At 40.8% G+C, this 25,475-nt stretch overlaps 1 protein-coding gene across 8 annotated transcripts in view; it reads left to right on the top strand.

Annotated features, from left to right (window-relative positions):
• The window catches only part of CCDC57 (coiled-coil domain containing 57), a 63,896-nt gene that overhangs the window by 13,996 nt on the left and 24,425 nt on the right, over positions 1-25,475 (top strand). For 2 of the 8 annotated variants that reach the window (XR_014153585.1, XM_081850700.1), the window contains exons 2-10: positions 6,427-6,835; positions 8,245-8,353; positions 9,552-9,653; positions 10,482-10,639; positions 12,289-12,363; positions 13,451-13,651; positions 19,988-20,146; positions 22,563-22,725; positions 24,133-24,267. Coding sequence is in view for 7 of the 8 variants with exons in the window: in XM_081850700.1 (XP_081706826.1) it covers positions 6,427-6,835; positions 8,245-8,353; positions 9,552-9,653; positions 10,482-10,639; positions 12,289-12,363; positions 13,451-13,651; positions 19,988-20,146; positions 22,563-22,725; positions 24,133-24,267 (1,511 nt within the window). In the remaining variant the exon portion in view is untranslated. Of the gene's footprint in view, positions 1-1,418; positions 1,757-5,140; positions 5,206-6,426; positions 6,836-7,755; positions 7,845-8,244; positions 8,354-9,551; positions 9,654-10,481; positions 10,640-12,288; positions 12,364-13,450; positions 13,652-19,987; positions 20,147-22,562; positions 22,726-24,132; positions 24,268-25,475 lie in introns of those variants that run through there. The other 6 variants (XM_081850703.1, XM_081850702.1, XM_081850704.1 and 3 more) reach the window with 6 other exon arrangements.

The raw sequence follows: 25,475 nt of genomic DNA, 5'->3' as shown, positions 1-25,475 counted from the left end.
AAGCTTATACCCAGAACATACTTAGTTGGTCTTTAAGGTGCTATTGGACAATTTTTTTATTTATTTTGACTGCTACCATGATGGTTATGCTCTGTCTCCACCATCACAAGCAGTAATGCATCTGAATACCAGTTGCTGGAAACCGCAAGAAGATAGAGAACTCTTGTGTTCAGGTCATGCTTGTGAGTTTCCCACAGGCCACTGTGAGAACAGGATGCTAGACTAGATGGGTCATTAGCTGGACCCAGCAGGCTCTTTTTATGTTTTATTGTGATTTTATATTTGTTAGTTGCCTTCCAAATCTGTATGATTTAGGGCAGGGCAGGATACAAAGACTTTGCAAAACAAATAAATAAGTGTTTCTGAAAACATTTTTCCTTTCCTCCCTGCCAAAGCTCCCCTAACTCTGCCTTTGTACTGTATTAAAAGAATGAACGAGAACATATTCCCCCCCCCCAGCACGTCGAACTCTGCACACTGTTTAAACATGTTAACAGTTATTACGGGAAACTAGTCATGCTGTTCCAGTCAGGGAAGTCACTGGGACTGACGAAAACGATGAGTGTTTAAATCCATCTTCCTGTGTTGCTCCAAGCTTCACGTAGACAAGAGGAGGGGGAGCATGAGACTCGTAGGGCAGAATTTGTGTGTGGGGTGTGACTGCTTTACCCAAAACAAATGCTTCCTCGTTTAGAACTGAACTGGCTTGACCTGGTTCCCTTAAGATTTCTTCATTGTAATGTGTTTTGTTTTTTAAGAGAAGGCAGAAATGTATATATAGATCAATGAAAGCACGACAGCAGTACTGCGTGTGGAGGAAGTGTGTAGGTAATGTTAAAGCCCCTGTAGGGGACACAAGCGAGGGTCCCGACCTGCCTCAAGCCCTCAACTTTTTAAAAGCCATTCACGCAACTGCTAATTGCCTGAGCAGCGCCTTTTCGAGCCTGGTCGTCGGCAGAAGAGGAAATGCAGGCAGTGGCGGCCAAACTTGACCCTCCAGCTGTTTTGGGACTACAGTTCCCACAACCCCTGACTACTGGTCCTGTTAGCTATGGGTAAGTTACAGATAGGTAGCCGTGTTGGTCTGCCATGGTCAAAACAAAATAAAAAAATTCCTTCCAGTAGCACCTTAAAGACCAACTGAGTTAGTTCTAGGTATGAGCTTACGTGTGCATGCATCTGAAGAAGTGTGCATGCACACGTAAGCTCATACCTAGAACTAACTCAGTTGGTCTTTAAGGTGCTACTGGAAGGAATTTTTTTATTTTGTTTTAGCTATGGGTAATGGGAGTTGTAGTCCAAAAAGAGCTGGAGGGCTAAGTTTGGCCATGCCTGAGCGAAAGGCAGCGCCGTCAACATCGCTTGGGAATGGGGAAAGGGTGTGTGTGTAAAAAAACATAATTCTCGACACTGGTGGAAGCTGGAAACAGTAGGATAGGAAGCGTGGACTCTCGGCTGTGTGTCTTGCGGGGCTAGATGTGGCGGGGGAAGTTACTGTTGCTTCCGCTGAGAACTCAACAGGCTACGACCGGAGAGGAGCGAAGGGCGGTCCCAACGGCCCGAAGCGCCGGTTGCCGGAAGGAAGCATTTTCACGTCGCACCAGCCGCTGTGGTTTCTAAGGAAACGGGGTCTTCGCCGTTGCCGAGATTGAGCCGTTTCCTGGAACATGCTGGGTTCGTGCAAGGAAAAGGGTGGTAGTACGAGAAGGGTGGGCTGGGTGCTTTCATCGCCAGTCTAGTGTGGCATAAGATACAGGTTTGGAGAAGGGGCGGGGATTTTAGGCGGTTTGTGTGGTTTGCTAAAACCCACCACCCTAGGAAGTACAGACATAGGGGAAGGGGGCAGTGCCGGATTTACGTATAAGCTAAACAAGCTATAGCCCCACTCTCTTGGGGGGCCCCCCAAAAAAATTAAAGGAAAAAAAAACTGGATGTAAATTTCCAAAATATAAGATAACTAATATACTTCTTTTTAATTGTATTTCAGTTCAACAATTACTTTGATAAAATACATATTTTGTTATGTGCAAATGGCTTTCGATATCTATCAGGTCCATAAATTACCATATAGGATATATTCAACACATAAAACTGTGACAATTTGTTGTTGACAAAGGACAGCCGGACATATAAAGGGCCCCATTACCTTCAGTAGCTTAGGGCCTCGTCAAACCTAAATCTGGCCCTGGAAGGGGGGTGTGCATGACAAAATGAGGCAAAGTCACGCATGGGACATGGGTAGCATGAAGTGGGGGGTACAGTTATACTGTATGCTGCATAACTTCAGGCCCTGGCCATTCTCTTGTTAATGGCACAACTCTACACCAGCCCCAGACCTGATCAAAGACATTTCGCTCTCATTGACTTCGTTAACAACAACAAAAAAGGTCACCCATCATTGGCAACCATGCCTTCTTGACAGAGCATAGGGTATGGTAGAAACTAGCACCCAATCTATTATATAAGCCCCCACAGAAGGAGGCCATGACACAGATGGTAGGGTGTACAGCATGGGTCATTTTTCTCTCTGGTCTCGCATGATGCATATTTAATGCTCACGACACTTTTGTGTCTGGACTTGTACTCTTTAATGGGTATTCTCTGCTCCGGGGCTCCAGACACAAGAATGCAACCCTTAGGCTCCATTCCAGCAACTGGAGGTAGCAAGGCAGAACAGGATACTTTGTTCATGGGGGAATATGAAATAGGAAGGGCCTGGAGCATGTTTGTGCCTGTCTTGCAAATTTCACCATAGGCTTCCTTTGCATGTTGCTTTAGCGTGTTTGTGTGCCTTTTGTGGGGGTGGGGGTGGGGGGGAGAGAAACTGTTTTGCCAAACCAGCAGTTTCACGAGAGCATTAGTTGCTGCTTTGACAAGCAGTGCCCTAGGGCTCCACTGCCTATGTGTGTGGCCACTACTTAGTTCTATCCATTTCTAGTGTGATGGGGGTATGGTGAAGTGACTGCCATCGCTCAAACTTGGCTCATGTGGGGCGGGTCCCTCTTTTTGACATGTGGCCATTGTCACTGGTGTGCTCCCTGGTTTGGTGGGCTGTGGTGCTGTTTCCAGGGGCAATGTACCTGCTGGTTTGTTTGTTTTTTGTAGTTTCTGGTTTTGTTTTTCACCTTCTCCTTCCATGGTAAACACACATTGGATACACAACTGTTTCCACCAGCACAGTGGTGCTGCTTCTCTTCCCTCCCCAGCATAATATGAGTATAGGATTGCTCTGCCCATTTCTTCCATTAAGACAATTGGGATTAATTTTGTATGGTCCTTGTGATCAGGACTGGTTGGAATATTTTAGCCTAATCGGTGCTATGTAGGCCAATTTGCCCTTTTTCAGCTTTATAACAATGCCAGCTTCTTAAAATAGTAATAGATTAATGCTCTTAGAACTATTTCCTTCTTTATTTATTGTTTACATGTTTGGCATACAAAAAGATGTGATAGTAAATTTACTCTGAACACAAAGCTCTTTAAGAAGAAAAGAGCCTCAGCTAGCAAAGTATGATTTCTATTCCAGGAGGGGAAGGAGCAGTAGATGGTGTCTATGTTGCCTTAATTTTTAGAATCCCCCCCCCCCATGGAAATAAACTTTGTATACTTATCTTGTGGGAGCTGCTTTGTTCTGTGCGTTACCCCCCCCCCCCTCTTTTGAAGGAGACCTCCTCTTGGGTCTGGAAAATCTTTCCCACACTGTGGGGTCCTCTTTTTTCTTCTCCTTTTTTTCCTCTGGAGGTGGGACTGGTGATTCTTTCGGAGGCACTTTCCTTTCCGTGTTTTCCATTGTCTCAATCTCAAATAAAACGTCGATTCCCTCCCCTCCCCCCATTTCCTTTGTTACAATAGGATCTTTTATTGGTCTTCTTGGAAGTTTTTGTCGTCTGGCAGGTGCTGCAGGAGCTGGTGGAGGACTGTCAGGTTTTGGAGGGGGCTTGGGTCTCCAGAATGGCATTTTCTGTCTTTCTTTTCTGTCACAATTTGTTCTGGGTTCAAATTCATCAAAAATGGGGAGGCGGAGGGGAATAGCATGCTCAGAAGGGGGAAAGGAAGAGGGTTGCCAGCTGTCCTTTAAAACACAGGTTGGTTCCCCTGTTCCTCCTTTCGGGATGCCTTTTGTAATAATGACTTGAAGGTTTTTGCCCTCACCCTGACTTGCCTGCCTAGTGCGGCCTAGCAGTTAGACTCCTGGGAAAGTTGTGTTGCCTCAGTTTTGATCTCTAAGTGCCGTTAGAAAGATGTTGTCTTAAGATTACTAAATTTAACCAATGAGACATGTGTCGGAAGCTTTTTTAAAAAAAACAAAAACACTTATGAAAGACTTTTGATACTACTTTCATTTGGCTAATATCAGATAATTCTATTTTGCTTTAGAGGGGACAGTCAATACATTTTAAATATGTGAGAGTAAAACCCATGGAGATCAATCAGACTTAAGGCATGACTAATTTTCCCATTTACTTCAGTGGGAGCTAAGCTCAGCTAACTGACAGTGCAATACTATGTCTACTCAAAAGTAAGTTCCAATAAGTTCAGTGGGACTTACTCCCAAGTGAGTGTGACTAGGCTTGCAGCCTAAAAACTAGCTTTTTAAAAATATTAGAAATATCTAGGTGATTGCATTTATACTTCCAGCACACAAGTGAATGCATTTAGGAACAGAGTAAACATAATACATTAAAAAAAAAAATCAGTAGTGTCTAATAAATACCCTGAGAATCTAAGCATAAAAGAAAAACAATTCCTCAGCAAGATAGAATGCAAGTGAAACTGTCCCTATCGCTTTATTTCCATGCTGATGAAAGCTTCACTTGCTTGTCATACATCTGTTAACAGCAGACACCTGTTAACCTTTAAGAAATAAGGTTGGTGACTTTATATGTTACTACTTTACTAGAATACAATTTATTTAATTTCTATACCGCTTTATATTTTTAAGAAAAATCTCAAATCGGTTTACAGCTTATTCAATCAATAAAACATAAATAAAACAATCTGAAGAAAGTCAAATATAGAGTATACAGTCAAAGCAACATAACAAAAAACTAAAACATTATCTTAAAGATTTCAAAATAAAACATTACAAAGAGGTCAAGTACAGAATATATATTTAACATAGTAGGGCTGGGTGGGAAAGGGCCTTGCAGAAAATGGCCTTCATGCCTCACAGCCGGGTGAGGAGGAGCCTCTTCAGTAGAGCTGGTGAGTCTGGGCCCCACCACCTAGGCCAGCAATAAAATAATAAACCAACAATAAAAACTCTGTCCCACCTATTGATATATTTTCCTTTATGTATATGTAGCATAATATTTATCTACAATGGTTGTTTAGTTCAGTAAAAGGTAGAGGTACCCCTGCCCGTACGGGCCAGTCGTGTCCGACTCTAGGGTTGTGCGCCCATCTCACTTAAGAGGCCGGGGGCCAGCGCTGTCCGCAGACACTTCCGGGTCACGTGGCCAGCATGACGAAGCTGCATCTGGCGAGCCAGCACAGCACACGGAAACGCCGTTTACCTTCCCGCTAGTAAGCGGTCCCTATTTATCTACTTGCACCCGGGGGTGCTTTCGAACTGCTAGGTTGGCAGGCGCTGGGACTGAGTGACGGGAGCGCACCCTGCCACGGGGATTCGAACCGCCGACCTGACGATCGGCAAGTCCTAGGCGCTGAGGTTTTACCCACAGCACCACCCGCGTCCCATCGTTTAGTTCAGTAACCCTTCCTAAATTATACTTAATAATCCTGCATAATTATTTTTATTATGTGAAATATGAACTCATTGTAACATGGAAAAGAGTAAACAGTCAGGACTAATCCCACAATTTTTGGTACTATTTACTTCAGTTCAGTGAACTGCATCCTGTCCTCCACTGGTGGGAGAGTGAAATAGTACAAATATAGCATTAAGCAGGCAGTGATGGGATCTGTATTTAAAAAATATGCCTACTGTACTGTACGCTCATTGGAGATGTTTTATTAGACTGTCTGATCTGAAAACTTTATTTTGCATTTGAAAAGATTAAAGAGCTACCATTGGATTTGTCTGATTCAGTTGTTTCTGTTCTGCATGGCATTTGCAGATGGAATAATCTGTCATAAATGACACAGAAAAATACCATGCTATGAGTAAAATGAGATGTGATAGCAACAGACTCAACTTGAGCTCTGGCTAATCTGTATAAAGATGTGGGTTATGATTGAAAGCAGGAAGCAGGAGCTGAACCCTTTCTCAATGCAGACCATTACACTCTTGAAACCACTATCACCCAGCTATTTCCTGCCAGGTGGGGATTACCATACTGGGTAAAAGCATTAGGGCAGGATAAAAATATTTGTATAAGTAAATAAACAAGAAGAAGAATAGATTGATACAAAAATAAAAATAAAATGCCATCCTCTGCCCTAATGAATGGTTTTCTTTTTCAGGTTCAATGATGCCCCATACAGAGAAAGAGTTGAATGACCTTCTTATTTGTAAAGAAAAAGAACTGAAAGAGCTCCAAGCTCATCAAATCCATTTTCAGAAAACATCACTGCATGAAACCAGAAAGCAGCTTCAAGAAATGCATAAGAAATTCAACAGTTTAAAGGAAGATTTCACCTATAACCTTAGAGTCTTAGAGGAGAGAGATAGAGAACTGGAACGCTATGAACGCTTGTTTATACAGTTGAAAATGGTTGAAAATGCTAAAGAGGCAGAGGTTAGTGATCTTAGAATACAAGTGGATAAGCTGCAGCAAACACTTGCCAAGGAAACAAAAAAGCAAGAGTCTCTCCAATACCAATACCACCAAAAGCTTAAAGAACACCAGTTAGAGTTGGAGCGGCTTCACAGGTAAGAGGGATCCAGTGCTGTGTCGCTATGACAGAAATTCAGCCTTCTAGATCCAAGCCTTGATTCTCTCTGTACCTCATTCTGGTAGTAATCCTGCTTAGAATAATGGAATTGTAGAGTTGGAAGGGACCATGCAGGTCATCTAGTCCACCCTCCAGCAATGCAGGAATTTTTTGCCCAAGGTGGGGCTAGAACCCACATCTCTGAGATTAAGAGTCTCATGCTCTACCGGCTGAGCTATCCCACAATCCTGCTGATTCTACTTTGTGCCTTTGCCATAAAGAAATTGGAAGATGGTTCCCCTTCCACATGGGGGGTGGAGCAGTCAGTAGCATGGACTCCTGGTCTTATCCATTGCCTCTTTGTCCCCCTGTTTACCCACTTTTTTGTTTGTATATAAGGACTTTCCAACTGCTGTTAACACTTAGTGTATCTTCCAGAGTGTACACTGGTTCGTGAATGAATGCTTATGCCGCAAAAAATATGAATCTCTTTTTAGAGGGTATTGTAATCAAACCCTCTAAACAGAATGTCTGTACTACATTTTCTTGAGGCAAATGTGCATTGGTTTTGTCTTGTATGCAGCTACCTCAAACCATTACAGTGGTGCCTCGCAAGACGAAATTAATCTGTTCCGTGAGGCTCTTCGTATAGCAGTTTTTTCGTCTTGCAAAGCAAGCCCATTGACAGCTTAGTGGATTAGCGCTATTAGCGGTTTAGCGGCTTTTAGCGGATCAGCTGATAAGTGGCTTAGCGGCTTAGGAAAAGGGGGAAAAAACCCGTAGGAACTCGCAAGACATTTCGTCTTGCGAAGCAAGCCCATAGGGAAATTCGTTTTGTGAAGCGCCTCCAAAACGGAAAACCCTTTTGTCTAGCGGGTTTTCCGTCTTGCGAGGCGTTCGTCTTGCGGGGCACCACTGTACGTACTGTAGATGTAGAGAATTTCACATGCAATGTAGGCCATTGTGATCTTGGGTCTTCCTTGGCTATAATCTTTCTGCTTTTCAAGGTATGAGATATCTTATCAGATCTGTTGCTACCTGTTGGATTGTGGCAGGATTCAGTGGTGCATATATGAGACGCTTTATTACATAATACTTGCTTATACTATTTAAATAGGTAAATAGCTTAGATCGGTGCTTATGCCATACTCTTATTCTTTCAGGCAAATTAATGTGTACAGACACATTTGCAATTAGGGGGAGGCCATTTTGATTCAAGAGCATGTGAATAGAAATTAGTATTTGCTCAAGTGCACACTACATGTTGCCGTTGTTCTTCCAAAACACAATAACTTATTAAACTTAGTTTTAATTCAGTCCACAACTTCTTATTGAAGGGTGTTTATTTTTAAAACTATTATTTTTGTAGCCATAGTGAATGTGATGTCACTGGATTTTTATTTTTAGTTCTAAGGACTCTGATATCAATCAGCATCTTCAGGAATATGGGGATATGAAGCAGCAACTGGAGAGAAAACTGCAGGAAGTAGAATGTGAACTTGCTTTGCAAAGACAGGTACAGTATGTTTAATAAATGAGATAGATAGATTTTATTTTTTGTTGCCGTTCCTACAGACAGATGAGAGTTCATTATAGTTACTTAATTTTCCCCAGGCATCTAGTTCCCCCTGCCTAGTCTGACATTAAAAGTAATGTGCGATTAATGAGCAGTACTGAAATTGCTTTCCCATTCTAGGTATCAGGTGGCATTTATGTTTTTGGTTATCTTCTCGCATTGGCAGCCTCCCCTTGGGAAAATTGGTAAGATTGTGTCTAGTAAAATGAGATGGTGTAAAATTCTTTCCACAGAAGTAGAGCCAAAATGTTGTGCTAAATTTGCCAACCTTGAAATCTCAAGAAGGTCAGAACTATAAATCAAGAGCAGCTTTACTCAGTTGTGAAGGCTAAATAAACACCCTGGCCTCCGGCATCAGTCCCTACTTCTCTAATTTCAGGGTTCTCTTCCTTCCAGATTTGTATGTAACAACCAACAGGGCTATCAATTGATTTAATTGATTATTTAAATTGATTCTTTATTTTTTAAAAAAGTTTATATATCCTATATCAGTTGATTTCAGGACAGTTTAAGATTATAAATTACATTCTAGGTATAATCCAAATTTGGAAATACTGAAGAAGGTATAAAAAATAAAAATAAACAAAAGCTACCTCCCAAAGAAAAGGTGAGCTTTTATTATTTTTATTTTCATAACAGTAATAATAATAAAAGGAAGACTTAAAAACACACAACTGGAATTTAAAAATCTGCAATAAATAAATGAGTTTTCATCTCACAGCCTCATCCATTAAAATTTCCCCTAATCTACTAAAATTTTAATTGATAATTTACAGATTAAATTATTGAATGTTTGCAGCCCTAATTTATACAAGTCTCTCTCTGTCTTGCTTATGTTTTGAATGTATGGCAAAAGGAACATTATGAGTTCCCTTAAGGAGTCCCAGAAAGTTTCGTCATCTTCAGGTTTGTTTGTTGAATACTTATGTTCATAAAAAGTTAAAGATCCTTCTCATCATTGGCTTCTCTTATAACTCTTTTCAATTTTGTAAATTTAAACTTGCCACTGGGCATGTTGCCCAGACACCCTCATTGCAGATGCCTCCTTTGCCCTCCACTTACTCCTTTATCCACCTCCTCATCCACTGTTTCTCACCCCAGAATTACTTCAGTCTTTGTTTCGTCAACTTCATTTCAGGAACTGCTAGCGGAATTTGATTCAGAAATGAAAAAAAGAGAGCATGAGTTTCGACGGAAAGTGGATGAAATGAGCAATTTAGTTCTATCTCATGAGCTTAAGGTAAATGTGCCCTCAAAATTTGAAATGTACACAGCAAAAATAAACAATCAATCAATGTACATTCTATTACTTCTATTTAGCGTGTTTTGTGATGTATAGACAATAAGTCAAGATCAATGGAACTCATGGCCTGTTTTTCCATGGAACATTATGAGGTTAAATGCCATAACTACTGACTGTCAATTCAGACACCGTACAAAACCATAGTTAGCAAAACTGTATGTTATAAGCCCACTTTAAACCATGTTTTTTTATTAGGATGTGCCAGCTTTCATGAGCAGTTAACTATGTCTGTATGTTGGGGCTTCAAAGCTCAGTGCAGGGATGTTTGAAAGCCATTTTGCTAACAGCCCTGTACTGCTCTTTGAACTTCTGAAAACTGGAGGTTTAAAGACTAGTGTGAAACTGCTTGCAAAAGGGCTTTCAAACAGCCCCACTTTGAGCTTTGGCTGCATGTATCTTTTCCAATTGAGCAAACAAGTGGGCGCAGCTGCACTTAGCAGGATTTATTCCCTGTTCATTGGCTGATGAACAAGGGTTAAATCCTTCTGCTTTGGCTGTGTGTGCCAGTTCCCAGTTAGGGTACAGAAACACAGGGCCAGTGCAGAACCAAACCGTCCCTCCCCGCCAGTAGCTGTCATCAGTGTGACATCAGCCAATTGGCAGGTGGGTGTTTGTTTTTTAAATGGTTGTGTGGGCTAAATTTGATACCGTGGTGAGCCAGGGTTGGCCTGCAGACTGGAGGTTCCCCAAATCTGACTAAGCCTTGGTTTGGCTTTGTGTGAGATGCAAACACAGCCCGTGTGCCTTTTTGTTCTCCTTTGAAAGGTGAAGCTGTTGACCAAAGAATTGGAGGCTTTGAAAGAGGCTGGGACAGAAGTGGCAGAATCATTGAAAATGGCAGAAGCAAGAAACTTGGAGTTGGAGAAAGAAGTCAAATGCAGGGATTGGGAAATAAAGGATCTTGCAGCTGTGAAAGATGCTCAGTAATGTACCATTCCATCGAGTACTGAGAAAAACTTCCTTTCAGTTCATCATTCCTTTCTGCCTCCCAGTATATTCTTAATCCATTTTTTTCATGTCTGTAAAAGGAATGTGTTTATTTTTGTTGTTGCTGCCCTTGAGGTTACATCTGGCACATCAGTGGCTCATGTCATACTTTCTTCACTGCTACAGTATAGCTTAAAGTTGCAGTGCTGGTTTCCAGTCTTGTCTGCTCCTTTAGTTTCTGTCAAATTAGATAATGAACCATGGGTTGTATGCAGTGCAAGCAGCATTCCACTTATACACTGGAACTTCCTCTCCTCTCTCGACACCCCCCCCCAAATCTGATCCAGAGTTGATTTTGTGGGGGCATGGGGAACTGCAGGGGAGAGGAACGGAAGAGGAAGTTCTGTTGTGCGAGGGGAAGTCCATTGCAGAACAGTAGCACTGGATACAACCACCTGTGTTTACATAACAATGGCTTACATAGGCGCCAGTTCTACAGGGACCTGGGTGCCAGGGCACTCACATTCCGTGTTCCTACAAAGCCTCGGAACACGATTTCCGGCAGAAACCAGAAGTTGCGTTGGAGGTCTTGTGAGTCCTCGTACGTTTCCTCTGAGACCCCACAAAGCCTCGGAAGTGCCGCTGTGCTGCCGCCGCAACATGACATCATGTTATGTCGTGGACACCATTGGGCACCCTTAACCTGGAGTCCAAGTCAGTGTCCCTGGTGGGTTATGTCAGAATACTGCCCCAGTAGGAGATTGGTTTTCATCCTCCAAGTCTTTTTCTACTCAAAGACTGTTCTGGTAACATGACTTATTTTGTAGCAGTTGTAGTATTTAAATCTTGAAGAGAAATGCACGACACATTTCCCTACGTTTCTGATATCTATATCTGTGCAAGGAATGACTCCCCATCCCCACCTAAAATCAAAATAATAACTTATGAGCCAGGTGGGAAATGGTCTGCCCTGCATATATGTTCACCTTTTCTGCTTTCCCTAGCTCAGTGGGGAAAGGTTGCAAAAGAATAGCAACATGGGGTACAAGAAGTATGGGATGTAACAGCATTCAACTGAATGATATTTATTTTAATTGGAATCACAAAATCATAGAATTGTAGAGTTGGAAGGGCCCTGGAAGGTCATCTAGTTCAACTCCCTGCAATGCAGGAATCTCAACTAAATGTTCACATCCTTTCAAAAACCTTCAGTTCAAGCACAGCTGACATTCCTTGCTATGATTCCCGGACATGAATATAGATCCTGCAGGCCTGCCATAAGCTAAACTATTTAGTTATTCACATATTTATTTATTTAAGATGTTTCTAACCCACCCTTCATCAAAACAGATCTCAGGGCAGGGCACAATACTATTACAAATCCTCAAAAACCATCAATCGCATTAAAACAACCAGAAACAAAAATCTATGAACCACAAGAGCTGGTTAAAAAAACAAAAACCTTAATTAAAAACCTCAAGGCTTTAAAACCTACAAATCCTATATTTAACTACAGAAACTATATTCAGTGGGGCACCTAGCTATGCTAGATCCATCATTCTCTTTTTCTTAACACTTTATCTTCAATACAAATGAACTAATTTTAAAGCGTTATTTTATTGTCCTCCAATATTTGCCAATACAGGATACGGGATTTAGAAAGAAAAATCAATTCAGTACAGCTGAGCTGGAAAAAAGAAAAAGAAACATTTGAGAGAAAGTGAGTTCTTTGGATAGATGACATTGTCTTCTTTGTGTACTTTTCTCATTAAGAGCAGTCATTTTTTAAAAAAGTAGTGGGCAACAAGCAATTGCTGCAGATAGCTTTGGTGTTGGTGCAACTGAAAGTTGTCCTTTCTGTCTTCAGATAGTGATGTAATCTTACTGCATGAATATATTGAAGTTTTAAGAAAGATGTGTTGTTTTGCATGTTAGCATTAAGAATGTAATATATAAAAATAGTCCTTAAGTAGTGTGTGGATTAAGCATTTGTTTTTATCTGTGCTCCCTCTCCATTCATTACCCAGTAACATCTTGATTTGTTTAGGGCCTAAAAATAGGCAAATGGTTACTGTATTCTGAATTTATGGTCCTTTCTCCTGTAGTTCACTTTTAAACACATTGATATAATTAGGTGGTTTTTGGGTGTTCCTAAAGAGCATTGGAAATCTTTAAAGAAACCACTTCTTAAACTTTAGCATTTCCAATGTGTTTTGTGATAAAAAGGGCCCCTTGTATCCCCAGCATAGTTAGAAACATAGGAAGCTGCTTATACCAAGTCAGACCACTGGTTCCATCTAGCTCAGTTTTGTCCACACTGACCAGCTGCGGCTGTCCAGGGTTTCAGACAGGGGACATTCTGAGCCCTATTTGCAGATGTTGGGGATGCAAAGCAGGTACTGCTGTTTTATTCTTAATCGCCTTCAGATAGCAAATATTTGCCATAATGGAGTTGCGGAATGTCCATTTTTCACTGGGACATCTTCAGCCGCATAGTAGGATTATTCATGGGATTGCCTATCCCTACCTTTGATCATATTAGCACTGTTCAGTGCCCCAGAACCTGACAACCTAAAGATCAAAATTATCATGTAGGAAAAAAACAAGCTAAACGGAAGGATTTTTACCAAGTCTGTAAAATAACTTCAGAAGCTTCTAAAAATGTACATGGTTTAAACCTTTGTACAGCATGATCATTTCTATTTTTTAAAAAAGTTTTAATTCACTTTGGTAGATTGATTGTCTCAAAAAGTACAAATCCAAAAGAACAAATTGTCTTTTAAATTTAATTTTGTTCTTTCTAAAAGGCACGCAGCTATAGATCACTTTGCCAGGGAAAAGGATGCGTTACTTGCTTCAGTAAAGGAGAGCCATACTGAGCAGATACGGAAGTGGGAAAATCAAGTCCGAGACCTGCAAATAAATAAGGAAACTTTGGAAACAGAACTGCGTCAGGCAGAATGGAGGCAGACAGATGAGTTGAGAGAGAAAGAGGCTGTCATTGAAAAGTAAGTTAGATTTTATTTGTACTGTTGAGGTATGCAGATGTGTGTTTCAGTGCAAACAAGTGGATTGCATCCTCACATGGATGTAGGGGAGAAGGGGGCTTTCTTTCCCCCTGAATCCATGTGATGACACAATCCATTTGTAGGTACCCTCTTTTGCAGGTAGGCATGATGTTGCTTCTCCCGTAATTAAATCTGAAGTTAAATGACAGGATCTCATTTTTATTTTTGGATGAAATGTACCTATTTAGAGCATGGTGTTTCACTTGTTTTGTACACGATACATCCCAGGATGTAGTGCACACAGCTGGTATATTCCTTGCACTACTCCTGATAAGGCATCTTATTTCCATGTTCCAGTGCTGAAAAGTTAACACTTTGTTTAAGGAGCTACTGACACTCCCACTTCTCTCAGGATGACTAAGCAATATTAAGAGGGACATTTCAAGCAGTTCATTTCAACACCCATCTGTGAATTGTGGCAAGTGGTGTGCTTTAGTGCTTACTCAAGAGCAGGTACATAACCTCCCCTTTGCTGGCTTTTCAAAATATATTAAGCCTAAATATATATAAAGATGCAAAATTGCCTAGATCGGTATACAGTGGTACCTCGGGTTACAAACGCTTCAGGTTACAAATGCTTCAGGTCACAGGCTCCGCTAACCTGGAGGTAGTACCTCGGGTTAAGAACTTTGCTTCAGGATGAGAACAGGAATCGTGCGGTGGCGGCGGCAGCGGGAGGTCCCATTAACTAAAGTGGTACTTCAGGTTAAGAACGCTTTCAGGTTAAGAACGGACCTCTGGAACGAATTAAGTTCTTAACCAGAGGTACCACTGTATTCATAGTTATCCATTATGTGAAGGAGGACACTGTTAGGTACAACATCTTGTAACAAACTGTTATACTAAAACTTCACATACAAACTAAAGAATCAAGGAAGACACTTAAGATGTTTCTTTTTGTGTGCTTGCACTACATTCATATTTTTATTCATTCATTATGTTTTAGGATGCTTGCTTCAGCCAGCAGCCAGTTGGGATGGTGCACTATGGAACAGGCTTTGTGTCTTGTTCCTTTTGCAATCTGTAGCTATTGGCCACTTTCAATTAATGCAGTACTCCTGCTTTACTAAACCAGTTGTCCAGTGTGGCCTTCCCTTCCACTCCTTCTGCTGTAGCTAGATGGAATGGCTGAATAGGAGTATCCCTGGGATTTGGTATACAGCATCAGTGCCAAATCATTTCCTATTGACACTGAGGCAGAAATTATTAATGGCATAGAAAATATCTCATAATAATGGACCATGGCTGAAACAGGGCTCCGAGTCCACATCTTTGATGTGCCTTGGGATTTCAACTTAATGGCACTCATCAAGAAGTTCTTGGAATAGACTCAGAATGTGGCCTTTCACAGAGAGAGATTAACTGAAAATATTTACTCATTCATCGTTTAGTCAGTTGCAGTGCCTCTCTGGGACTCTTGGTTAATTTGTTCACATTTCATGCCACAGGTTCTTTGGCTCAGAATACAATTTCTGAAAGTATTGTATATTTATTATAAGGTGAGCACTATAATTTTATCAAGCAACAATTTTTTTATATTTAGGATTGTAAGAACATGTAACATTGTAGCAGTTCATTACTGAGTGATAAGGAATTGTAATATCTTCTCTCCAAAAAACAGCATTTCTTGTATGCTGTTGAAACAAAGGTCAAATGTAAAATTAGATGTATTAGTCAGTATGTATTTTTGCCTTTTGCTGTGAATATGTGTTGGGGTTATACTAGGGTAGATGACTTGGGGTAATGTCCATATCCCACTAATTATAACAGATTATACAGTTGTTCTTGTACGTACATCATTATATACTAGTTTGGTTGATGCTCCACCAGGTAGGCAACACTGAGAAGTGCCGCTTGTCCTAAACACACTTGCCAAAGTGCCAAGTTCTGCATATACACTCAAACATACAGGTGCACCGGAGACTCCTTTCATTTAAGGAGAGGTCAGTCTGCAAGTGATAAAATATTTGTATGCAGATTAGGTCCCTCCACTGAATAGGAAATCTGTTATGGATGGAGAAACTCTCTGTACACAGTGTACAGGCTGCTAGAATAAAACATTTGTGCAATTGTATTAAATTTGTCTTAATTTGTGGCCAATTTGGTAAAATTCAGAAAATCAATAAAAATTATTTGGCAAAAAATAAAAACACTTGTGTTGCATTTCAGATCTAGCAAATGTGGTAACTGAAAATTTTAAAAATCAAAATCAACCAAATGTATCAGTTACAGATAGGTAGCCGTGTTGGTCTGCCATAGTCAAAACAAAAAAAATTCCTTCCAGTAGCACCTTAAAGACCAACTAAGTCAGTTCTTGGTATGAGCTTTCGTGTGCATGCACACGAAATGTATCAGAATGTATCAGAAGATAGCAAAGATATTATACACATCACAGATTTCTTTTAAAATGGAAAAAGTTCCAGAAAGAAACTACAGCGTAGAGCAGGCATGGCCAAACTTGGCCCGCCAGCTGTTTTAGGACTACAACTCCCATCATCCCTAGCTAACAGGACCAGTGATCAGGGATGATGAGAATTATAGTCCCAAAACAGCTGGATGGCCCAGTTTAGCCATACCTAGCTTAAAGAGTAGCAAATCTAATTTGGAGAGGGTGGTCCAAAGTGCTACACTTGAATATTTTCTCCTGCTTAGGAGAAGTTTCAGTTGCCACCTTAGTTATTAATTAAATATGTATCTCACCTTTCATTGATTTCGTGGTATCAGATCAGGTAATAGCAAAAAATAATTATAAAACAATGGCCAGTAAAATCAACTCAAGCAATTAAAACTTACCAAGTACAAGACAATGAAACCTTCTAGCAGGAACCCACCATTTGCTCCCCTAGAAAAGCCTGTTTGAAGGCCAAGGTTTCCTCTGGAGTGTCACCCCATGAGGTTCTCAGCTCTGGTGCTGGGTATAAATACATACCAACCCCTCTCTGATGCATACACAAAACTGCCTTGCACTCATGCACAGGAGAAACTGGAGCCTGCTTTTAGTACTTGGCACTGAAAAGCTGCAAGCTTTACACAGGCTCCTTAAATCCCATTGAAGGAAAGAGAATTTAACAGTCTAATTGTGTCCAGGAGAGCTGCCAAAAGATACAGTGAAGAGTTGGTAACAAATGAATAATATTTATATAGCATCTAAATACAGTGGGTAGGTACTTAAAAGTGAAGAATGTGTATGCAAGCAAAATTGTGTGATAGGAAAAGCTTGGTATCGTGTTTTCCCCTTTTTAAAAAAGAAAACTACATTTCACCAATACTCTTGAATTATTTAAGGATATTACCCTGTATATGGAACCATGAGAAAAGCACTATAATCTTTTTTCCCCTTCTTTTTTTTACCCTGTTGTAGCTCTGCATTAGCTGGGAGGTGTTTAGGGAATGTCAAGTCATTGTGGGTTTTTCACTGAGACATTATGTGTGCAACTGTGATAATAATGCTAAACAGAAAGCTCAGAACTAATAGGAAAATAGAAATATTATGAACTCTTGCAATAGTGTTAGATAAATTAAATTAAATGTGTGTGCATTTACTATATATATATTAGCACTGTCAAAATCTTGCATACATCTATTTAAAAAGCAATACAGAACTAGAAAAAGTACAGAGGAGGCAAGGCATATAAAAAGGACTAGGAATGCACAGTGGCTTTCACATGAGGGGACACTTAGACAAAATGAGATTAAAATGATATTAGAAGACAATATAACAGGTGCAATTAAAGATAACCAGTGCAATTGGTTAAGAAGTCGTTCCTTGAAGTGTGAGCCAGACATTTTATGAAATAATGATTGCACAATTGTAATTCCCCCTCATTAAATTAAGTGTTTTAGGATGCTGTGTAATCTGAAAGCATAAGAACATTTTTTCTCTAAAAAAGTAGTATATAGTAGAAGATTGATCCATCAATGGCTAATTGAAGCAACTTTGTGGTGCAGACCCACACAAGCTATTATTTCAAGCAATTTCTTCACTGTAAATGTGGATGAGTAGCCTATTTCCTAGGATAAGCACAATACAGAATGCAAACCTCTGCAAATTAAAAATGGTGTATAAATACTAAATAAAATAGTCATTGCTGGCCTTTAATTGTTCATTTCATGCTCCATCCGAAACTACTGGTATTGGTCTCTGTTGGAGACATAATTCACTTATGCCTGAGAGATGACTTCAGTTGGGGAACAGGAGATCAGGTGTTCTGGATTGTATGTTCTAACAAAGCTGGAGTGCATTCCTGTTTATGAATAGTATAGGGATTTAACCTGGATCACTCACTAAACTAGTAGCAGAACTAGGCCTCTTGTGTCTATTCTCTACATAGGCCAATACTTTTTGAAAGCACGGTGCCCTATGTGGTCGTGCTAATTATAGTTCTGAGAGAAACCAAATCCTGTTCCCTACAACAGAACATTCTGAATGTTCTGAAGAGACAGCACTCACTAGTTAGATGGAAGGTATTAGCTGACTGGTAAGGAGAATATGTGGTTTGTATAAATGGTTACTTCAAAGCCTGTAAATCAACCTAACATTTGAAAATGCAATTCACTTATTACATTGTGTATGTGCAGAAGAGGTAGTGATACCTACTGTCTCTTACTATTAATCCGTGATGCAGTGGAATAAAGTAGCTTTTTAAATCAAACAGTTATGCATCTATCAATGCTATTGATAGATGTATAACTGTCTGATTTTTTTAAATAATAACCCAATGAACAGCGTGCATATCAAGACAGTGAATTCCATAGATTATCTTTTTATTATGTAAAGACACATTTTATTTTGTTCGTCTTAAGCTTATTGTTTATTATTTTCATAAGATGAATAAAATATCTGTATTATGAGAATGAATGTTTGTATTTACTGTTTCAATAACACTTTCGATTTTTAAAAAAAACCTCTTTCACTTTTCTATTATCTAAACTTTTTATTAAGAATAACATAAGAACTTAAGAAGAGCCCTACCGGATCATTTTATAGGCCTGTCTTCTCCAGCATTCTTTTTCTGCACGGGCCAACCAAATGCCTATTGGGAACTCTACAGACTGGAAATGTGGGCAGTATTCCTCATAGTGCCTCTGAATCTGTAGTATATAGCCAGTGATAACTTTATCCTCCATGAATTTGCCTGACTCTAGGCAACCTAGGGGACGTGGGTGGTGCTGTGGGTTAAACCACAGAGCCTAGGACTTGCCGATCAGAACGTTGGCGGTTTGAATCCCCGCAACGGGGTGAGCTCCTGTTGCTCAGTCCCTGCTCCTGATAACCTAGCAGTTTGAAAGCACGTTAAAGTGCAAGTAGATAAATAGGTACCGCTCCGGCGGGAAGGTAAACGGCATTTCCTTGGGCTGCTCTGGTTTGCCAGAAGCGGCTTAGTCATGCTGGCCCCATGACCCGGAAGCTGTACGCCAGCCCCCTTGGCCAATAAAGCGAGATGAGCGCCGCAACCCCAGAGTCGGCCACGACTGGACCAGTCAGGGGTCCCTTTACCTTTACCTTTAGGCAACCTAGTCCTAATATATTAAATATATATTAATATATTAAAGCTTTTGTTCTTAAAGAATATGAAAAAATTCAGGATTGGATTCTTACTTTGATTGGTTTGGATCTTTTGGCATTGGGAACCCATACCCACAGACTGCTTATTGTATCTCCTTGAATGAAACACATTATATTCTAAGAAGCAATACTTATCTGAATACATACTGAAGATTGTGTGAGTAGAAGGAAGAACTGTGTTTTCCTACTGTCCCAGGGATTTGCTCTCTTCTTCCTTATCTAACGTGTCTGATGAAAAACAACTTAACATGATGAAACATCTGAAATTGCAGATTCATTTAAACCAGAAAAAATCAGGAACCAATTAGTTGGTTACATTTTGTGCGTGGGAACCAATTCTTGATTATAAAAGACACTAGTAGAACATATAACAGCCTTTGCCTGAAAAAGACACTTGGATGGCAAGTGCTTCCTCCTCCTGTTTGCATATGTAATACACTCGAACCCATTACCTTGGTTATCCTAAATTTATATGTATCCACACTAATCCTGCATTATTTATCTTTTCCTATATTACTGTAATGCTATATCAATTTCACTTTACTGAGACATCTGTTATCCTTTGGTGTTTGGAATGTCCCTTAGGCTACTTGCATAAATGAGGCTGAACTATTGTTTGCCAGTCCCCTGCCCCTTTTGCTTGTTGTTTTGCTTAAAATGGAAAACCACATTAATGTAATCAAACTTTTGTTCTCTATATATTTTTACAGACTTCAACAAGAGCTGGAGGCACTGAAAACAAGCTGGGATTCTCAAGTAGCTCAGATATCCAGGGAGACAGTTTCAAAAGACCTTCAGATTCAAGCACTGCAACAAGAAGAGGTGAAGCTAAGAGCACAACTGTCTAGCATACTGCAAGATATTGAAAGGTGAGTGACTTTGTGAGCTGGTTAAACCAGTGTTTTCTCAGGATCTTTCTTCGTGATCGATCTTGGCCTACAACCAGCCACAATTTGGCCCACAGGCCAGAGATTCCCCATTCCTGCTTTAGATAATTTGATGGAGAGTGCAACACTCTCCAGAACAGGCTGAACACCAGTCATTTGGACAGATCAACTGCCTACTAACAGTACCTCTCTTGCTGAGCTTCAGTTTGTTAACCCATGTCCAGTCCATTACGTCAACTAGTCACTGATCTAATGCACCCACAACCTCACCTGGTTTTGATGAAAAAGGATACAAGAGTTGCATGTCATCTGTATGTTGATTATAATACACTTGAAATCCCTGAATGACCTCATTTAGCCATTTCATGTAGATGTTAAACAGAATGAGGGGAAGCATGAGACTTTGTGGGATCCTGAAATGTGACTTCCACAGGGCCCAGCAGAACTCCCCCAGCAATGTTTTCTGGAAATGACTATCTAGGCAGGATCAAATGCAATACTGCCCATGTCCAATACAGATGGAAGTTCCAGAATGATCATGGTTGAAGGTATTGATAACCCCTGAGAGCCCCTGTTAGATCCAGGTGAATTTACTGGGTAGTCATACTCCCCATCTCTCTCCTGATAGAGGTCATTCCACAAGCAACCAAGGCAATGTCAGCACCAAAACCAGGCCTAAATCTCAGTTGAAATGGATCTAGAAAATCAGTATCAACCAAAGGCAACCACAACTCATTTGAGTACTTGGTCCAGGAAAAAGATGTTTACCACTCACCTACAGTTGTTAATTCCTCCTAGTTCTGAGAAAGGTCTTGTCAGGAAGGGTTGCACTACCACTTGCTTTAAAGGGATACTGTTTCTTTTGGAGCAAAACCTGCTTTTAACACTAGATGGTCCAGCCTCAACTGAGAGAGACCTTGTGGTCTGAAGACAGATAAAGGACCTGGGGCACGCATGTGCCAGTAGTGCTGTGGATGATTTGCACATCAATAAGATGGATGGTCTTGCTTCTGATTCTCTGCTGTCACTTTGCCATGGGAGGAGATCATATAGGTTCATCCTTGTGTTTGCCCTTCACTCACAGAAGGAAAACCCAGGGCAAACTAAACACCATATGAGGCTGTGCGAATGGTACTGACCGTCTATCTTAAGGTCTGCTGACCTTTCAAGGCAGAAGGGAAAAAGAGAGGCAGGTGCACTGTCTGACATAATATTGGTGACTTCTGGCTCTCTGCCCACAGACAACTCAGGGGAGAGGGGGTAGGGGCTGACTCATGGCATGTCTTGCAGTGCTTTTAGCTCCCTGACATTTTTCTGCCTTAGAGAGCCAGTAGGCTTTAAGACAGAAGAAAGCAAGAGCTGAGCATGCAGGTTGACATAAAGGCAAGCATGCTCACTGATTTGCTATAGCTGTGGGCAAGCAGCAATTGGTCTGCTAACCACCCTGATATTAAAATGGGTGGTCACATGAGTATTAAGATCATCCAGTGATTAAGTGATCCAGAAAGCCAGTGTGATATAGAGGTCAGGGTGTAAGTCTAGTACTGGGGGAAATTAGGTTCCAATTCATACTCAGCCATTTACTACTAGTAGTATTAGTACAGCATTGGTATTAGTACAATATTAGTATTATTTGTTCTTTTATTTATTAGATTTATTCATCACTTTACACCAGAGTTTCAAAGAGACTTAAACAGTTCAGTAACAGTGACCTGGTTTGCAAATCATGCTAAGCCAGCTATGACTTAGTGTAAACATGTAAGCATGTTTGGCATAGCATGGTGTTTAAACCTGGGATCATGGTTAAACTCTCTCCAGACCAGCCACATCCCCTCCAGGAGATCACATCTTCTCACTAAGCAACAATTTGGCTTAGAGTGCTATACATACCAGGCCAGTAGAATAAATATAAAAAATATAAAACATTAGATACTCAGCTGGGCCACTACAAGTTAATGCACAATAAGCAAACCCACCACCCTCAACAATGTAAGTGTAGTCACCAGTAAAAATTAATTAACCCAAAAAATTCCATAACAGCAGAACTAGAAATGTTAACAACTGAAGACCTGAAAGAAAAATAAAGGTTTTTGGTGCCAAAAATATGTTTATGTAAATGCCAGTCAACCCTGTTTAGGGAGAGCATTCCATAGACAGTGGGGCTACCACAGAGAAGGTTCTGGGGCTCATAGATACGCACTGAACTTCTGTCTTGTGATCTCACACTTCGTTGTATCTGGCTGCTGATGGACTGGGGTTCTTGGCTTATATGCTGCACACCTCAGTTGTAAAGGGTTAAAATTGTTGAATATTTTGTGACATTAAAATATAGATATTAAGTTCATCCCCCCCCATTATTATTTTTTTAAAATATTCTCTTCGTTTCTCCCTGTCTTAGGTATAAACAGCAGCTCTCATTAGCAGCTGAGAGAGAAGAGATTCTGGAAAGGGCTAAAGTGCAAATAGTCCTGGACTGGCAGCGGCGTTACGAGAATGCTGAAAGGAATCAATATCAGAAATCAGAGGCTCTAATACAGAGCCTGTCAACAGCTAGGGACCAGGTCAGAACTGCGTCACATTTGCTTAGCAGCTTAGCACAGAGCATTAGCAGAGGCATATTTCATGAGGGAAGATTTTATACCTTTGGACTTGTCATTCTTTTGTGCTTCTAGCAAATACTTTAGGGGTTCCACCATACCCAAGGAGTTGGCATTCTCTTCCTGTAACATATTCAGTCTGTGCTGACCCAGATAATGCACGAAAGTGGTTCAGTTTCTAAAACTTAGATAAATAGCACCAAGCTGATCTCAGTATAGTACTAGCTGGCTCTTTGCATGAGGATTATTTCTGCTTGCAGGTGAGAGTGGAGGCAGGTGAGGAGGAAAGAAGGAGCAACATAAGATACAACACAGGATGGAAAAACTAGGCTACAACTTTTTGGGATGCAGTTTGCAGGTGGCAAGGCAAGCCTATGTGGGGCTGCCCTTGGGCCCAGTTCAGAGGCTCCAGCTGCTGTAGCTGGACTGTTGATGTGGACACTTGCCAGCACATAACTCCAGTGCTCAAAAGCTTGCACTGGCTGCCCATACCTTGCTGGACCAGGTTCAAAGTTCTAACATTAATTTACAAGACCCTTAACAACTTGGATCCTGGATAGCTGAAGGTCTGCCTGATTTGTTATATCCCTGCCTGATCACTAAGGCCCACACCTGACTGTTAGGATTCTTTTCCTGTCCTTGCAGTCATGGGATTTTTTTTATCACATGACGGTGTATGTTTTCATTCCACATAGTGGGAAGTGACGGAGACAGGATGTTTGTATTACTGTGTTCCATGATGTAGGACGTTTGTTCCTTTGTTCTTTCTCTTTGCTTCCTGACGCTGAAGAGAAAGAAGCCAACACTCTGCTAGTCCTAAAGTGTGCTGATGCCTCTTGGTATCAGTCGCTGTGATGTTCGGGCTGGAGAAAGCTTTTGACTCTCCCAAATGACTGACCAGGAGGGAGAGAACATGCCAGCTGGGCATGTGTCTCTGCCAGGTTCCTACTTGCGTGTAGGACGCTCCTGACACTGACATCATATATGATTGGCAAGTGCTTGGCATGTGAATGTGGCTTGAGGGACAAATGGGGTGGGCCTAATTAGGCCTGTGGACGAGAGATTCCTCATCCCCTCTAAGGAATATGTCTTGATGAATAGCCCATTGCCAAATTTTATCTTGGATAAATGGAAGTGAATTGTTTACTGATTTAACAATGGCATGTTCTTTCATTTTTGGAAAGCTCTTCCACAATACTTTCCATTCACGATGTAGATGGTCACTCTGGATTGAGTTTAATTCAAAGGACAAGGGAGATTAAACATAGTATGTTGTCTGATGGCGATAAAATAATATTGAAGGTACTAGAAGCTAGGGGAATGTTCTTTTCTAAGAACATCTTCTCAAGTTGCCATCATTTTGTTTTGCAGGTTACTGCTGAACTACAGGAGAAGGAACAGAAATTGCATGAGATTGAAATGGTCCTTTCTGCTGTAACACTTGAGAGGGACCAAGCTGTTCAGGAACTTCGAAAGCATGGTCACACGCCAAAAGGAGTGAAACAGGTTAAAATTACTTAATTGCTGTTCCTTAAACTGAACTAATCCTAAAACAACTCACTTTATGATCAGGGCTAGTTCTGTGAGAGAAGCCATTTATTTTTTTTAAGGCTTTTTATGTAGGTTTTATTTAGGTTTTGTGATCAAGGGCACACAGCTTTTTTCGGACCCTTTGGATATGAGAACAACCTCAACAGTGACAAAATCCAGTGAAATCATTTCCATATGGGGTTGGCATGCAGCTTTCATGTCACACGCAGTGGTGGCTGGTGCCAGTTGGGACTCATAGAGCAGAAGGCAGGGAGAGCAACAATAGCCAGTGACAGGAGGAGCCAGCTATTTCTAGTTTTCTCTTCATCCTCCTCTCTGCTGAGTTCTACAAGGGCAAAACTTGGATTAAGGAGGAAGAAGCTAATAGACAGTGCTACCCCCGGACAGTTGTAAGTAGGAAATCAAGCAGGTAGGGACTGGTGGATAGCGGATATATTGGTGGGTCAGTGCTTAATTTGTCCTAACGGAGCACTGACCATATGTTATATATGCACATATTTTCATTTCACTGCATCTGCAGACATTGGAAAATCATGACGAGAGATGGCTTTCCAATGTACATGCACTATGTGTACATGCAATAAAGCACGCACTCTCCACAGCTGATAACTTAAAAGAATGATTGTGCACTGTTTCCTGTGCAGGAGTACTTTCAATGTGGGAATTGTGCAGCACTGGATGCAGCCTTGAGAGAATTTTTGTAAGACAATGCAAAGTGGACTGGAAGTCCTGGTGCCCTTACGGTCTAAGCAAAGCATTAAAAGGGGGAGGTTTTGTAGCCTCTTGTTCTGAATAAGGATGAATTTTTTTCCTAGTAGATTTATTATTTTGCATGGTTAGAGAAGCAATTGCAGTTTAAAGTTAATTTAAGCAATTGTTCAGCAATTTCTGAAAATGTGATTGCAGAGCTAGATTATTGCTAATTTTTGGCATCTCCTGCTTTTAATCTTGCATGTATTTGGTGTTGTGGTTGCTTTTGAAAGGCTTTGCATTTCCTGACATAAGCTGAAGGAGAGTAGCTTTTTTTATTATTTGCAGAGTCATTCTTGCTACCCTCTGTCCTTGAAGATTGTAGTGTGTGAGTAACTGGCTCTAGTGCCGTTTATGTACAACCAAAATAGAAAGTGGCCTGAAATCTCTCTGCAGAGCTTCCTCCTTAAATA

This window comes from Podarcis erhardii (assembly GCF_964252035.2).
Source record: "Podarcis erhardii genome assembly, chromosome: 2".
In the NCBI taxonomy this organism is placed as follows: Eukaryota; Metazoa; Chordata; class Lepidosauria; order Squamata; family Lacertidae; genus Podarcis; species Podarcis erhardii.
This window is presented reverse-complemented; position numbering and strand designations above follow the sequence as displayed.